Source organism: Hipposideros armiger, unplaced genomic scaffold (genome assembly GCF_001890085.2).
Source record: "Hipposideros armiger isolate ML-2016 unplaced genomic scaffold, ASM189008v1 scaffold_108, whole genome shotgun sequence".
Lineage (NCBI taxonomy): Eukaryota > Metazoa > Chordata > Mammalia > Chiroptera > Hipposideridae > Hipposideros > Hipposideros armiger.
Genome location: NW_017731458.1, coordinates 844130 through 858789, shown reverse-complemented (window position 1 = coordinate 858789; position 14660 = coordinate 844130). Strand labels below are relative to the sequence as shown.

The following is a 14660-nucleotide window of genomic DNA, read 5'->3' as shown; positions in this document are numbered from 1 at the left end:
AGCTCTTACAAATTGATAGTAAAAAGATAACAGCCCCAAAGAAATACGAACAAAGGACATGTACCCAGGCAATTCTCAGACCAGATGTAAATATCTTATATGGCAAGATGCTCAAACACACTAGTAATGAAAAGTAAACTAATGATGAGATATTACTATGTACCCATAAAGTCAGTAAATCTAAAGTTTAAAAATCAGTGTGCCTTTTCACTTGGCAGGCTCATTCCTGGGAGTCCATCCGGCTGACATGAAAGCGCTTGTGTGCCGAGAGAGATGCGCTGGGCCCATCTGCCGCATTGTTTGGAGGGGCAAAAAAAGGAAGCAAGGAGGCTGACTTAGGAGGATGCTGGTTAATAAATTATGGAGCCATCCCCACGCACTGGTACACAGACATTGGACAGAGTGGATCACAACTCCTCCGTCAGTGGACTTGAAGCGGACTGGCACGAAGCATCATCGCGTGAAAGGAACAAAATGGAGGGCCATGAGAGCAGCCCCTGCACGTGAGGGGCCCTGAGAAGTAAGCGTTAGCTTGCCGGTCAGTCAGCTTTGCTCTCCCCAGAACGTTCTCTGGCAGTGAGCTCAGAGTAAGGGGGGCTACTGAGACTGAGACTGCGACGGACGAAAAGCTATCATTACGGTTTTTCAAAGCCTTAACCTCCTTTCAGGGGACATCTGAACACATCCTCACAGAAGCTCACCAGAACTGCAACTGAGATCAACACCAGGCCCAGGGAAGGCCCGTTAAAACCCCACCTTGGCGAAGGCATCTCTGCCGTAGCTGGCTTCTTGTTCCGTGTGCTGTTTGTCAATGATGTCGCGTCCTGTCGCCACGGTCCGGTAAAGAAGGGCTTTCTCAACCATATCCGCCTTGGTGGACAGCAGTTCCGCTATGATGGATACAACCTTGCCATTTTCAATAAGAGGCGTGTCACCGTCCACGACAAATTTTAAATTTCCCTATTCCAAAAGCGGAAAAACAAGACACATCATTTCCAGTGAAATTCTGAAATAGTATGTCAGGGATATAAGTGCCAATTTAAGATCTAATTCAAAGTGACTTTGAAGCACCTGTTTTCCTAAACACATTACATACCTCAACATATAAAAACCTAGTGAGTGCTTCAGCCATTTTTTTTCCCTCTTCCCGAGATACCTATCTATCTTTTAATTTTCAGTATATGTTTTTGATGGGTAGAAGTTTTATAGTTTTATGTAGTCAAACCTATAACTCTTTTGCTTATGACTCTTTCTTTGGTGTCATACTTAACATCACCTGGATTCCAAAGACTTTTATGAATATTTAATATTTTCTTCTAATATTTACATAGTTTTTCTTATATTTAAGATTTTAATCCACCTAGAATTTATATTTGTCTGTGGTGTAAAGTAAGAATCTAACTTTATTTATTTTCTGATGGTTAGTTAGTGTGGCTTCGACACCATTTGTTGAATAGCTTAGCCTTTCCTCCTGATTTAAAGTGGCACCTGTATTGTATATTAAATTCCCCAAAGTTTTTGAGTCTATTTACATTCCACTCACTTGATAAGCAAAAAGTACTTACCAACGATCTACCAAGTATCCAGCATATCAGCTAATCTGTTGATTAATCGGGCCTGACTTTTGCAACAAGATTTAAGGTACTGTAGCTTTTACTATCATTTCAGATCTTGTAGAATTAGTTATGTCTCCTCTCCTCCTTTTCCCTTACCCCTCTACTCTTCTTTAATACATTGTATTTGATCTTCCTCTATGTTTATTGTTTCAGGTAAATTCTAGAATCATTATGTCAACTTTGGAACAAAATTCCTGTTTGGATTCTGAAGGCTCTTGCTATACTATATTGATAAGCTAGTTCAAAGAATGAGGCAATTTATAAAATTGAAGTCTTCCCAGGCAGGAACATTTATTTAAAATGTCACTTATATTGCTACATAATATTTTTATATAGGTCCTATGCATTTCTGATGAACTCTTGCTACATTAAAGGGAAAGGTCATCTTTATTCCAGATTTGACTTCATGCTGTTTATTGTATGTTTATTGTAAGGTTACGTGTTCATTATAGTTTAAAATCTCCAATTATATAAACAGTAATGAAAGAAGGCTGACCCATGGCTCTTTTCTTCTTCTGAGTTTGGTGTGGTGCGGTGGGAAATAGCTGGACTGTGAGCTGGTCAGCTTGGTCTACACTGCTGCCTGCCATGAACTAGCTGTGCCTTTGAGACAGTCATGCCACCCATTTCGGGCTCACTTCCCAATTTGTCAAATGAGATGATCACAATTCCAGTTCTAATAACCTACAATTCCAATATTTCAAAAGCTATTAGAAATTTATTCTGTCTAGAAGATTTTAGCTTAGACTGTTGTCACATCACTGCTGACTTCTTTGATCCTTGAAATTAACCAGTTCTAGGTCTGACATACCCGTAAGACAATGAACTAAAACCTATCATGGCTTGGACAATGCCTCATAATATTATCAAAGGATGGAGAGAACTACTGATGTAGTAATTTCTTCAAAATTGGAGAGAATTTTTATCTACATATAAAATACTTTTAAAATCTATAGGGAAAAAAACCCCAAAATCTTCTGAGAGAGCATCCTGTCTCCACAGGGAGGCAATAGATTCTCACAGGCATCCGTACTCACCAAGTGAAGAATAGTGGCCAAAATTTTATATACTGTCTGAATCTCCTCAGGTTTGAAGCCAATCACTTTCATGGCATCAGCTACTATTTTGAATTCTGCAGCATCATTGATAGACGACTAGGAAAGAAAATGGAAAAATTAAGTCACAGACATTTCATAGGAGCATGACAGTCCAACAATTACGAAACTAAATTCAAGTTTAGCCAAGGTCTTGGTGCTTTTGTAGTAAGTCACTGAGCATCCAGAGAAAATAAAAATTGTTTCCAAGACAGGAACATCATTCAGCACACACAGTGCCCACTGCCATCACCCAAAGTAAGCACCACATATTTTCTGGAACCTTCGGTGAGGAAGCAAGTCATGAGCTGGCTCAGAAAAGCCGATTGCCAGTGATGAACGGAGGAAACAGTATGGGATGTGAGATCACACAGGGAAACTCTGACTGTAGGAGTCTCTGAGACACTTGCCTGGCTTTTTGTTCCACAGTTAGTCTTGTCTAGGTTGGAAACGACACTCCCTCTCTTGTATGGTCAGGCTTTTTATCTCACAGGTGAGGAAAAGCAAACCCCCAAAGCAAAGTGACCTGCCTCAATCATTCAGCAAGCTAATAGTCTGGGACTATAACTTCACTTTTTCACAAATATTCAGCACATCAGACCTTCTAACCAATTCAGGGGGTTTGCTACAGATTGCTTGTGTCCCCTCCCCTCCCAAATTCATATGTTGAAATCCTAACCCCAAGGTGATGATATTAGGAGGTGAGCCTGTGTGAGATCATGAGGTCATGGGGGTGGAACCCCAGGGATCCCTCACCCTTCTGCCCTGTGGGGACACAGTGAGAAGGCACATCTATAAGCCAGGAAGAGGGCTCTCCCCAGATGCCTTGGTCTTGGGCTTCCCAGCCTCCAGAGCTGTGAGAAATAAATGTGTGTTGTGTATGAACCTCCCAATTTATGGTATTTTTGTTGCAACAGCCCGACTGGACTAAGACAGGGTTCAAAGATAATCACCTGTCTTGAGGAGCAGTAGCCATCAGGCTGGAAATAAAAAGTGTGTCAACAGAAATTCACACTGCAGCAGTGCTAACTGCCTAGCTGAGAAGTGTCCCTAAAGCAGCAGGTCCAGAGGGCCTGACTGATCCTTTCCTTGGTGACTCTCTCACCCGTGAGGAAGGGCACAGGAAGCACTCCTCTCTGCCTGACGAGCACTCATTCCTCTAGTGTCCGGGACACAACCAGGCACCTCCTCCACCTACCAGTTCTCTGACCTTGGGCAAGACACACTTAACCTCCTGAGTCTCAATTTCCTCATGGGTAAAATGGGCATACTAATACATTCCTTACAGGATTGTTATGAGAATTGAATGAGAACTTATATAAAGCACCTTCTTAGTACTTAGCATAGAAAATGCACTCAACCAATTATCAGATATTGCTATCATTATAAGCTATAACCGTGTTGAAATTGCAAAGAAACTAGACCAAAAAATTGAAATATCCTACCATGGGGGATTGTTGGCTGCTGACCTAATCGCCATTCTCCACCCCCCCATTTCTTTCTTACTGATAGAACCCCGATTTGTTCACTCCTCTCCAAGTGCATGAGTCCTTTGGGATTGGTCTCTCCCAGCCTCAGGAGGTAAATCTTCATTGATCTAAACTAATCACAGTGATCTTACTTCCCTTACTAAGTGATTAGTCAGCCATGGGCATGTGATGCCATTCTAGTCCATAAGACCTGAGGTTTCCCTCGCTTAAAAAAGGACATAAGGCAGGAGCATTCAGCCTCTGTCTGTGTCTCCAGGAACTGCTGCTGCCATTTTGGTACCATGAGGAAAATCAGCCGAAGTAGACAAGCCAAATCCGGGGAGGATGGCAGAGTTGTAAGTTACAGAAACAAATAAACAAATGACATCTGGGTCCCTAGCAACATTGTCAAGGCATTGAATTAACCAGCTCTGGAATTGCTCCATTTCAGAGCTTCTTGTTATGTGAGATCATTAAGTTCCTTATTGTTTTTGGAGACTTTTCACTGAGTCTTATCTTACCTGCAACCCAAAATATCTAAATTGTACACGATTCCTATACTTTAGGATAGTTAAGTAAAACTATGATACCTAGAGTGCAATACTTTATAGTTATTAAAATCACTGGATCAATTTATATTTGTTGACATAGGCAGATGTTAATAATTATAATAAAAGGGGGTTCATTTAATTGGGATTTATTATATGACTCCATTTATAAATATATACACACAAACTGTCATCAATAATTATCTCTGGATGGTAAGCTTTAGTGTATTTTTGTTTCCTTGGGGTTGATCTTTATTTCAGGTTTAGACTATGATCGTGTCATACTTCTTTGTTTTTATTAGAGAGGAAGGAAAAAAAGGGAGGACTAGGAATGGAAAACTTCGATGAAAAAGGGAACAAAAGCTAAATTTAGCTTAGAGAGAAGGCTAAGTGTTCATTTAATTCTTGCTTTCTATGGGGGCTCTACATGACCTGACCAAAAGTAATTTGGTCAATTAGATCATTTGATACAAAGGAATATTTCCAGTCATGGGATTTTCAAGTGTTGATTTTACAACCTTTATACATCTTTAGTGCCTCTGGCCTCTTCTCAGAAGGCTGGAGTGTTGCCCTGTAGTGTTTTGTTTGTTTTCAATTAATTTTCAGCCAAACATCCTGCTCTTAGATGATTTGTAAAAGTAAAAAAAAAAATCATGCAACTTAAATATCAAACAGTGGAAAATTAATGTAAAACCCTAAATATAATTTATTTCTATGCATGGCAATAAAAATATAGGTAACCAGTAACACAGGTATAATTGGCTTAAGATGAATAAAAGAACTTAAAAATAAAATAAAAAGAACACCTGCCACATCTTAGATCCTTTCCTTTTATTATAATTTCTTGTATTCTCCTTCCCCCCAACTACAACAACAATGCATTTTTAACTATAGAATAAATTTAAATTATGGAAAATCAGAAAACAAATATCTATAATCTCATCTATCCAGATTAAACAATGAAAACCTTGGTCTCTTTCCCTCTATATCTTATTTTATGTATTTATACACAGTACCTTTCCCCCAACAAAATAGGACAATGCTGTAATTGTTTTATAACCTATCATCAACAAACTAGTATATTATTAGGATTAGCTGAAAAATGACCCATAGAAAACTAATTAGAAATAAAAGAACAAAAAGTACCTGCATAGGTGTGTGCAATGGCTGGCATGCAAGGGAAGGAAAAAAATGGAAAAATTTGAAAGCTGAACAAAAATGCTCCAAAGGTGACAAAGCTATTTCTAGGATACATCAAAATCACTATTTCAAAAAATAGTGAAGGGAGAACTTTGATAGTAATTTCAGCCAAAATGCTTCTCAATTTTCTTTTGTCTTAACAACTTGCCTTTGGCCAAATCATATGGTATCTTCTTTTGAGGTGGATTTCCTCATCATGTTAATGTTTTTATAGTGTCAAAATAAAAGGAAGAGGATTAAAAATGAAAAGAAAACACAAGATCACAAGAAACTTCTTTCCTGTCAGATGGTGATAAAATACAGTAATGGGTTATTAAACAAAGTTGTTGAGTCAATAATGTATTGAATTTCTGCCCCTGACGATTTTAATAATAGAAGAAAAGAGTCATTCATGTTCCCAAAGGAAGCAGGCTGGACTAGATAATTATTTAATGTCCCCTCTGATTCTCTGTCTGATTCTATATCTGAGCAATCTCAAGGAGGAAACTCTCACCTTTAATTGAGCTCCTACATGTATGTAGTTGTAGGAAGAGAGGGATTTCTGCAGATGTAGAGAGCGTAGCATCTGTTCTGAACCTCCCTGGAGCAGCTGAAACATAATGTCAAATAAGTTGGCAAAATACATACTGAACCAAGTATACCGGAGAGAGTCTAACAACGGCAAGCTAGCTTTTATTCATTTTCTGGGCTTAATTCACTTAGGTTCTCCTGTTTCTAGTTTTGAAGAATTTGTTTTCTTTTTGTTTTTTTAACCTTAAAGATCAATGGCTTCCATAGTTATCAGTCATGAAGAATGTTTTACAATCATAAAGAAAACTGCTTAAAAAGTCTTAGGGTTTTCATAGCATAGCTGGCGTAAAAGGTTAAAGGTTCTTGTTTTGACTGTGGTTGTTTGTAAAACAGGAGCTTATGCTCTGTGCTGGTCACTTGCTTAGCAGCCTTCCCCAGACAGGATAGAGCTGTGTTTCAGAATTTAGAATAAATCAATATTGCCACGGAAGTAAGAGGTATCAGCAGACAGTCATATGCTGAGTTACAGTGGGGAAAAAAATAGCTTTTCCTCGTCAATCTCTACATCTCAGGAAAGGAGGACAATTGGACAGCTGTACTGTTGGACAAAGACAAATTTTAACACTTTCATTCAAGTAGGGAAAAACACTGGGAAAAAGTTATGGGTCCTTGAAATAAACAGAACTCTTTTATATTTGGTAGAAAAATCATTTATGGAAAACATGGCAAATTGTCAACAAAAACACAAATACAATATAGGGTAGCCCTTTCATATAGAACATGTGTTTGGAAGATATTATGTTTAAATTATATTAAACTGTATGCTTTGCTTTACCTAAAAGTATTATTTCTCATATTTTAAAAATTAATCTTTTAAACAAAACATACCAGAACTTATACTTACAAATGAGTACTGTCTATTAAAGCAGTTACCTAGAAGAAACTGAACTTGTCACCATTCAGTCACCTTCAGAGATAGTTTACATCTCTGAACTTCAGAGATATTTCAATCTTATAGCTTTATAGGTTTATTTTATAAAAATCTAAGACAGTATTGTAAAATCTGATCATCTACTTTATTTGTTAGTATTGGCTTATATTTCATTGGGCTTTAAAAAATTATAATAATGTATCAAAATTGTTCTCTGAGTAAAGAGACTTGCCAACAGGAGGGCTATTTTAAAAGATTTTGTCTTCATCTCTAAAGGCATTCTCTTTTAGGTATTCAAAAAATTTTTTTCTAAGCAATTACAGTTTTGATGGGATAAAGAAGACAATTCCCTTGAATTCATAAATCCAAGTTTTCTTTTTTGTTTAAGTAATCATATTGCTTTATAATCTCCACAAGCAAGATAAACTGAGCTTGTGTTCCCATCTTTGGAGCTCCCAAATAGGGAACAACAGCTTCACTTCAAAGGCAAACAAAATCAATTTAACATATTCAGGATTTCCCATTTCAAGAGCTTTTACAAGTTATTAAAACTGCTTTGTACACTGCAAAGAAAGGTAGGTGATGCTCAACCAAGGTAACCACCTGGTTGGTTAACCACCTGCCAGCTCTTTCTACCAGCCATGCTTGTCAAATCTCTGAAGGGTGTGTGCCTGTGCGCACACGTGTGTAACGTGTCAGGGAACCAATGGAGCCAAGGGAGGCCCGGGACAGGACAGCCTCCACATAAAAACATTCATTTCCTGCAAATTGAGCAAACGATCAATTATCTGCATAACAGTAGATTACTAACCTGATAGAAAGAATGAAAGCTTCTTTCTCCTGGCTGTTGCACAATCACTCGAGACTAAGAAAAAAACACATTAAAATTGTTAATCTGAGGATGTACCCCTAAAACAAAACAGAAGCCGCTTTCTCAGGGAATACTGTTATCAACAGGGCATTTGAATGTCCTAAAGACCCCAAGGAAAACTATGGGATCTCCTCTATGCAGTTTTCTGTGCAATTTTTGATAACTGTGTTTACTGCTTAAAACAAGAGTTCCCTAAACTTTCCGAAAATAAAGTGGTTTTGATTTTTTTTAACCTTTACCCTAAAGATGGAATTTCTTAGGGAGAAAGAAATTGGAAGTGGGGAGAATAGGAAGGACCGTTTAGGGAGGAACAGTCTCAGCATTCCGTTCCCCAGGGTCTGCTGGCATTTCCCAGGGCAATGCGTAAACTTACATCCTGTGATAAAGTTAGTGGAGCAAGATCAGTCTATAGAGACCCCTGCCTTAGACGCCTCCCAAAAGACTGCTAGTAAGAGACTGCTATTATGAAAATGTATGTTCAGTCACAGGGATCCTTTTGCTTGAATATGCACATAAAGTGAAGCCATGAAACATTTTAGAAAAAAAACACAAATAATACCTGGCATTGCCTGTCCTTTTTTAACTGACTGATAAAGACATTTTATTTTCACTGCCTAATTGAAAACATTATTCCTTTAACAGCCTGACTTCAATTTAACAACAGCAGCCAAAAATTACACCGCCTTATACTGTCATAAAGGATGTTACGAACAAATGGAAACTAGAAGAAAATGAGATTTGAAATTAATTTAAATAAAAACACATGGGAGTGTCATATCACTATGTTGTACACCTTAAACTTACACAATGTTATATGTCAACTCTATGTCAACTTAAAGAAGAGTTGTATGGGCATGATTGTTTGAAACGAGTGTTATTTCAGAGGGTGGGTATGATAGCTCTGTAATGCATTTAAAAAGACAAACATATGGGAGGTGATGATGATGTGTAGAAAGGGTAGAGCTGATTAGTCTTAGGTTGGTTTTTGGTTAAACCTTACCCAGAAGTTGGCATGTATTCACATACCATTCCTACCTCCTCCCCCCCACACACACCTAAATCTTAAGTCACTAACTTTTTTCAACTTGATATTGTGTTAATAAAAGAACACAATGAGGAAGGGAGGGAGAATGGAACTAAAAGTCCTTTGAAGCAATTAAATGAATTCTATAAACATAATTAAGTTTATAAAAAAACATTCAGCACTTGAAAACATCACCCGCAGAAATTAAGCACATTTTACCTTCTCTAATAAGTAGTTACTGATATGTCCACCAATAGGGTCCCCCTTGAAATCAAAGTTGATATCCATGTATTTCCCAAACCTGCTGGAGTTGTCATTACGGTTGGTTTTGGCATTCCCAAAAGCTTCCAGGACACAGTTGGACTTAAGCAACATGTTCTTCACTCTTGAACGCAGATAAAGGAAAGTCATTAGAAAACGTGTCAAAGGCTGGGCCTTTAAGAAAACTAGATTTCATGAAAAGATATGCAAATATTTATACAAAGATACTGACCACAAGATTTGCAATATCAAACAAACACAAACAACAAACAACTTAAAGGTCCAGCAATAGGGATGGATAAAAATAAATTTCTCTTTCCCAGTATAATATGGACTGACATAGAAAGATGTCCAGAATATATTAATGAGTGAGAAATTAGGTTGCAAAATAATACGTATGGAGGATCTTTGTGTGTGTGTATGTGCGTGCGCATGTGCGTGCGCATGCATGCATGCGTGTGTGTATGTGCGTGCGCATGTGCGCATGCATGCATGCGTGTGTGTGTGCTCATGCACATATGTTAGAAAATGCTGTAACATCTGGAGGGAGCAGCACACTTCCCTATGGTTACCTAGGTTGATAAGGCAGGGAAGGTGGGATTTCAGGGAACTTTCACCTTCAACACAATGCTGTAATTTTTAGTTTTTCTTTTAAATGAGCATGTCTTATTTACATAAAGGAAAATCTTCAAAAGTATGTTCTGAAAAGAAAGAATGAGTGATACAGAAAATGATACAATTTTTAAACGTACTTGCTTGTAAAGCCTAGCATTGTGAAATTGGCTACCCTTAGTCATACATCATGAACGTGGTCTCTATTCGTTTAGAAATTGCTTGTTGTTTTGTTTGACGTTACATGGAATCTATCTCCTTTGTACCAGTTACCTAATTCATTCTTTATTCTACCACTGCTGACTTTCTATAGAGTCTCTCCCAATGGATACATTTTAACTTCATCCTACTCTTTATGTCTTTGTTTTTATTTCACTGACAAAATTCCTCTTACACAGGCATACCTGCAGAAATAACTCTGGCCACTGATATAACCTGACGTAGCCGATTCACTGTTCTTTCCACTACCATTGTAAGTGGCCCCACAACCTTATCTCCTCCTGAATGAAAGTATACTTTTAAAATGTGGGGGGAAACTGCCTGCTTACAGTACATAAAGAAAGCGGTCTTTAAAACTAGGGTAGGATATGCCTGTGAGAAGCTGGTTAATGGGCATATGCCTTACTCCACTATACCAACTGGGTTTAGAAATAAAATTAATTTAGCTCTCAGTTACTCTCCTGAGCACCCAAGGAAATTTTTGAAGTTACTCATATCCTTGTCCTTGTCTTATTAGATTGCAAAGTCAAAATCAGAAGTGGGGATGTGCCACAATTAAGAAAAATACCTGACCGCCCAGCCCAACTAGGATGAAAAGAAGAAGGCCATGTGGGGTAGTGTAGTCTAAATTCTCTCACATCAACCCAGCGTCCTTTCTTTCTAGTCTGAAGATTGAAATGTGTATATGGCGTGTTACTTCAGTAAATGAACACTGAGTTCAAAGTAGCAACTCTGGAAAACCCTTTATTTCTCTTCAAAAAGTCCACACCACATAAGACAGTCAAGTCATGTTGCTTTATAGCCGCATTTCTTTTTTTCTTTCTTTTCTTTTCTTTTCTCTCTCTCTCTCTCCCCCTCCCTCCCTCTTTCTTTTCTTTTCTTTTTTTAAGAAAACCCTATCCATTCATTCCTTGCACATTTATTAAGCAAATAGTATGTGCCAAACACTGTGTTAACTACTGGGCCCCAGACAGAGCACACAAGCTTTATTACTCATCTGGCTGTGAGCTGCGAGTGGTCTGGTGTGGCTGAAACCCTTTTAGACAATGAGTCACACTTAGAACTTCTAATATCAGGAGTTTTAGGTGTGATAATGATGGGAAGCCATGCATCTGCTCCCCAGGGGCCCCTTTCGCCTTACGGAACCCAGGGCGCCTCAGAACACAGTTTGAAAAAGATGCGGGTGCTATAGAAAGCGAAGGAACCTGTGAGTGTTTGAACCATAAAACCTACCAATGTAAACGATAACATCTTTGCTAACCACAGATAACATTCAAGGCAGCAGTTCTAAACTAGAATGGGGACGCTGTGTTGTTTCAGAATAGTTTTATTTCATTTTCTATTGAGGTAAAGGTTACCATAGTAGTAAGCTTTTTTCTACTAAAAACAAATATACAAATAGAGTGATATGAATAAAAGTAGAGACGGTATGCAATAAGAGAGTCAAAGTAATTTAACCATCAATAAATGGTCGATACGTATCAGAGTTCAGGCCTCATCAACTCTATATAGAAACTAAAGCTCTAATCAGAATTTTCTCCCCATTATTAGCTCGCCCTTACCTTTCAATCTCTGCTCTCTGGCTGGGGTTGGTGATGGCTGCAATGTACTGCATAATGTACTTGCTGGCTTCGGTTTTACCAGCTCCACTCTCCCCTGGGGGAGAAATTGTGCAAGGCTTAGCATTGTAACTTAAAGCAAGAGGAAGCTGATTTTTAATAGAGTAATTTAAAATGGTGATGTCAGTTGTTTATTTAAAATCCCTTATGTCCATTGTTTGCCTTTTTTGAGTTATTTCATCCTGTCTTGATATGGGATTGGTTCTAACAGATCTGACCATGGTGGAAAAAAAACCCAAACGATATTAGAAGTAGAATAACAAATAGATTACAAATCAAGATTTACTTAGTCAACAATATCAAGAGATAAGATGTGATAAACTAATCCCTTAGACTAAAGTCTTCATACTTGGCAGTGGCTCTGAAGTGTGGCAGAAAAGAAACAAGCTAGTGATTAAAACAGTGGCCACAGCTAAATAGATATTAATATAACCTTATTTTCTATAGCAGAATTTCTTTTCATCTTAATAAGGACAAAATAATTCTTTCAGAAAATGAAAGTTAGAGCAATTTTGGTAAAAAAACAAGTACCAAGTTCGACACATGGTGTCACAGAAAATGACTACTGATATAAGGGGAGAAGAGATCAATTAGCTACCCAATTTTTAAATGTTTATGCCTTCTGACCCCAAAATTCCACTTGTAAAAATTTATAGTATGGAAATAATAAAAATACTAATGTAATAATAATCATCAAAAGTCTTAAGAGTATTTTTGTAGACTGTCATAGCTAAAAATCTGAAAATAATATGCTTATCAGTAGAGGATTGGGTAAATAAATTAACTGTTCAGTGGAATACTACACAATTGTTAGAGAATACACTGCTTCTGTAGGTCTCTAGCGAAAAGATGTCCATTATAAATGGAAAAACAAATTACATAATAGCAGTTGTAAATAATTACAATATAATTATATACTTATAATAATTATATATGCATGTGTGACTATATGTATTTGCACATGCAGAGAAAATATATAAAAGGATAAAGGCTATTGTTTACAGCTGTTACTGCTGCAATTTGGGGAGGAACAGGGTGTTCAATGGGAAGGGACTTTTTGCCTTTAATTTATGCACTTATAAAATTGTTTGATTTTCATGTTTTTCCTTTTGCAATCAGGCACTCTTGCTTTTGTAATTTGTTTTCATGAATTGTAGTCCTAGGATATAATTCTCTAACTTCAACATGAAGTTACGTAACTCTTCAGACCCTTCCTAGTCTCATCTATAAAGCAGGAACACAACTGCTTTACATGCCCATTCAGAGCTGTTTTGATAACCAGAATGGAATAAAGATCCTAAAAGCATTTTTCAAAGTATAAAGCTCTGAATGCAAATGTGAGGTAATAGCACCAAAAGAAATTTCCGCTGTCTGGGAGAGGCCATCCTGGGTCAGTGGGCAGATATTTTTCCTGTTTGCATTTCATTACCCAAGATTCCTTGAAGAGCTCAGCTCTACACAGAGAATTCAGCTCCACGTCTCTGGCACATGAGCCTGTCTCCATCCTTGTTGGGCCTCCTCAGCTCTGAGAGCCTGTTTCCAGCCCCCATGCCAGTATGTGACCTCAACACTAGTTCCCATTCACCAATCTGACTTTGAGTTCAGTCTTCATTTTGGGGATCTCAGGATTTCATGTTCTTGGTTTCCTTCCGTTATTATTTCAAATAATTTTTGTTACATTTTATCCAGTACTCTTAGGTGCTTGAGATGGGAGGAAGACTTTCTCATGTCAGCTCAGTCTACAAAATTGACCAGAAGTCCATCCAAAAGTAATACGTATTTGTAAACGAACCAAGACTAGAGGGCAGTCAGAAATGATATAATTTGGGATGTAATGTTCATTACTCTTTTCCTTCTAAAAATTGCTTAAGTTTCTAACTTCAAAGGAGAGCTCATCAAACGTTTGGATCCTGGAATAAATAGCTAACAAATTAAATACACAATCTGACCTTGGAAGTATAGGGGACTCCCCCCTCTAAATACCTGATATCACAATACAAGTGTCTTTTGATCGCCTCTTCATAGCCTTGTAAGCAGCATCGGCAATCGCAAAAAGATGAGGTGGTCTCTCGTACAGCTCGCGTCCTTTGTACTGCTCAATGGTCTCTCTACCATAGATGTTCAGCGACTTGTAAGGATTCACAGACACGACGACTTCTCCGATGAACGTGTAGATGCGCCCCTTTTCAAATCTGTCCAGAAGCAAAAGAAAAGGAAGACGTGGCTGTGGCTATACAGAAATGCGCTTTCTTTCCTATGAGTCTCTTATCTCCAAGAAAATGCAAATATCCCAGGAGCAATTTCTGAACTGACGTTTCATTGGTTCTGAGTTTACTTTTAGAGGCCATGTTTGAGGCTGTGCTGAGATGCTGCTGCTATAGAAAGGGCCAGTAGGGGTTCAAAGCCAAGAAAGAAGAGAGAATTTAATTTTTTAGAGGTTGGGGATTTCCTATTTCCAAAATACAGAAAGGTAAAAAGATGAAAAAAAACCCAAGTTGACGATAACTTCAGAGCTCTAGGAAGAAAAGAAATAGTAGTTAAAACAGGTTTTGAGGGCTGGTCGAGTGGCATGTTGGTTAAGAGCTGGCTTGGGACTCCAGCTCTGAGCAGCAGGACCCTGGTTCAGATCCCACATTAGGGCCAGTGATGCTGCGCCCTCTACAGCTAAGATGGTGAACAACAGCTC

The 14660-nt window shown here is 38.1% G+C and overlaps 1 protein-coding gene across 1 annotated transcript in view; it reads right to left on the bottom strand.

Moving 5' to 3' along the window:
* Positions 1-14660, bottom strand: part of MYO1D (myosin ID) — a 299149-nt gene that overhangs the window by 208047 nt on the left and 76442 nt on the right. Inside the window, exons 2-8 of the mRNA XM_019647087.1 lie at positions 13958-14166; positions 11918-12011; positions 9483-9648; positions 8180-8233; positions 6421-6516; positions 2654-2770; positions 757-960 (exon numbers count right to left, since the gene is read on the bottom strand). Of these exons, the coding sequence (XP_019502632.1) occupies positions 757-960; positions 2654-2770; positions 6421-6516; positions 8180-8233; positions 9483-9648; positions 11918-12011; positions 13958-14166 (940 nt within the window). The remainder of the gene's footprint in view (positions 1-756; positions 961-2653; positions 2771-6420; positions 6517-8179; positions 8234-9482; positions 9649-11917; positions 12012-13957; positions 14167-14660) is intronic.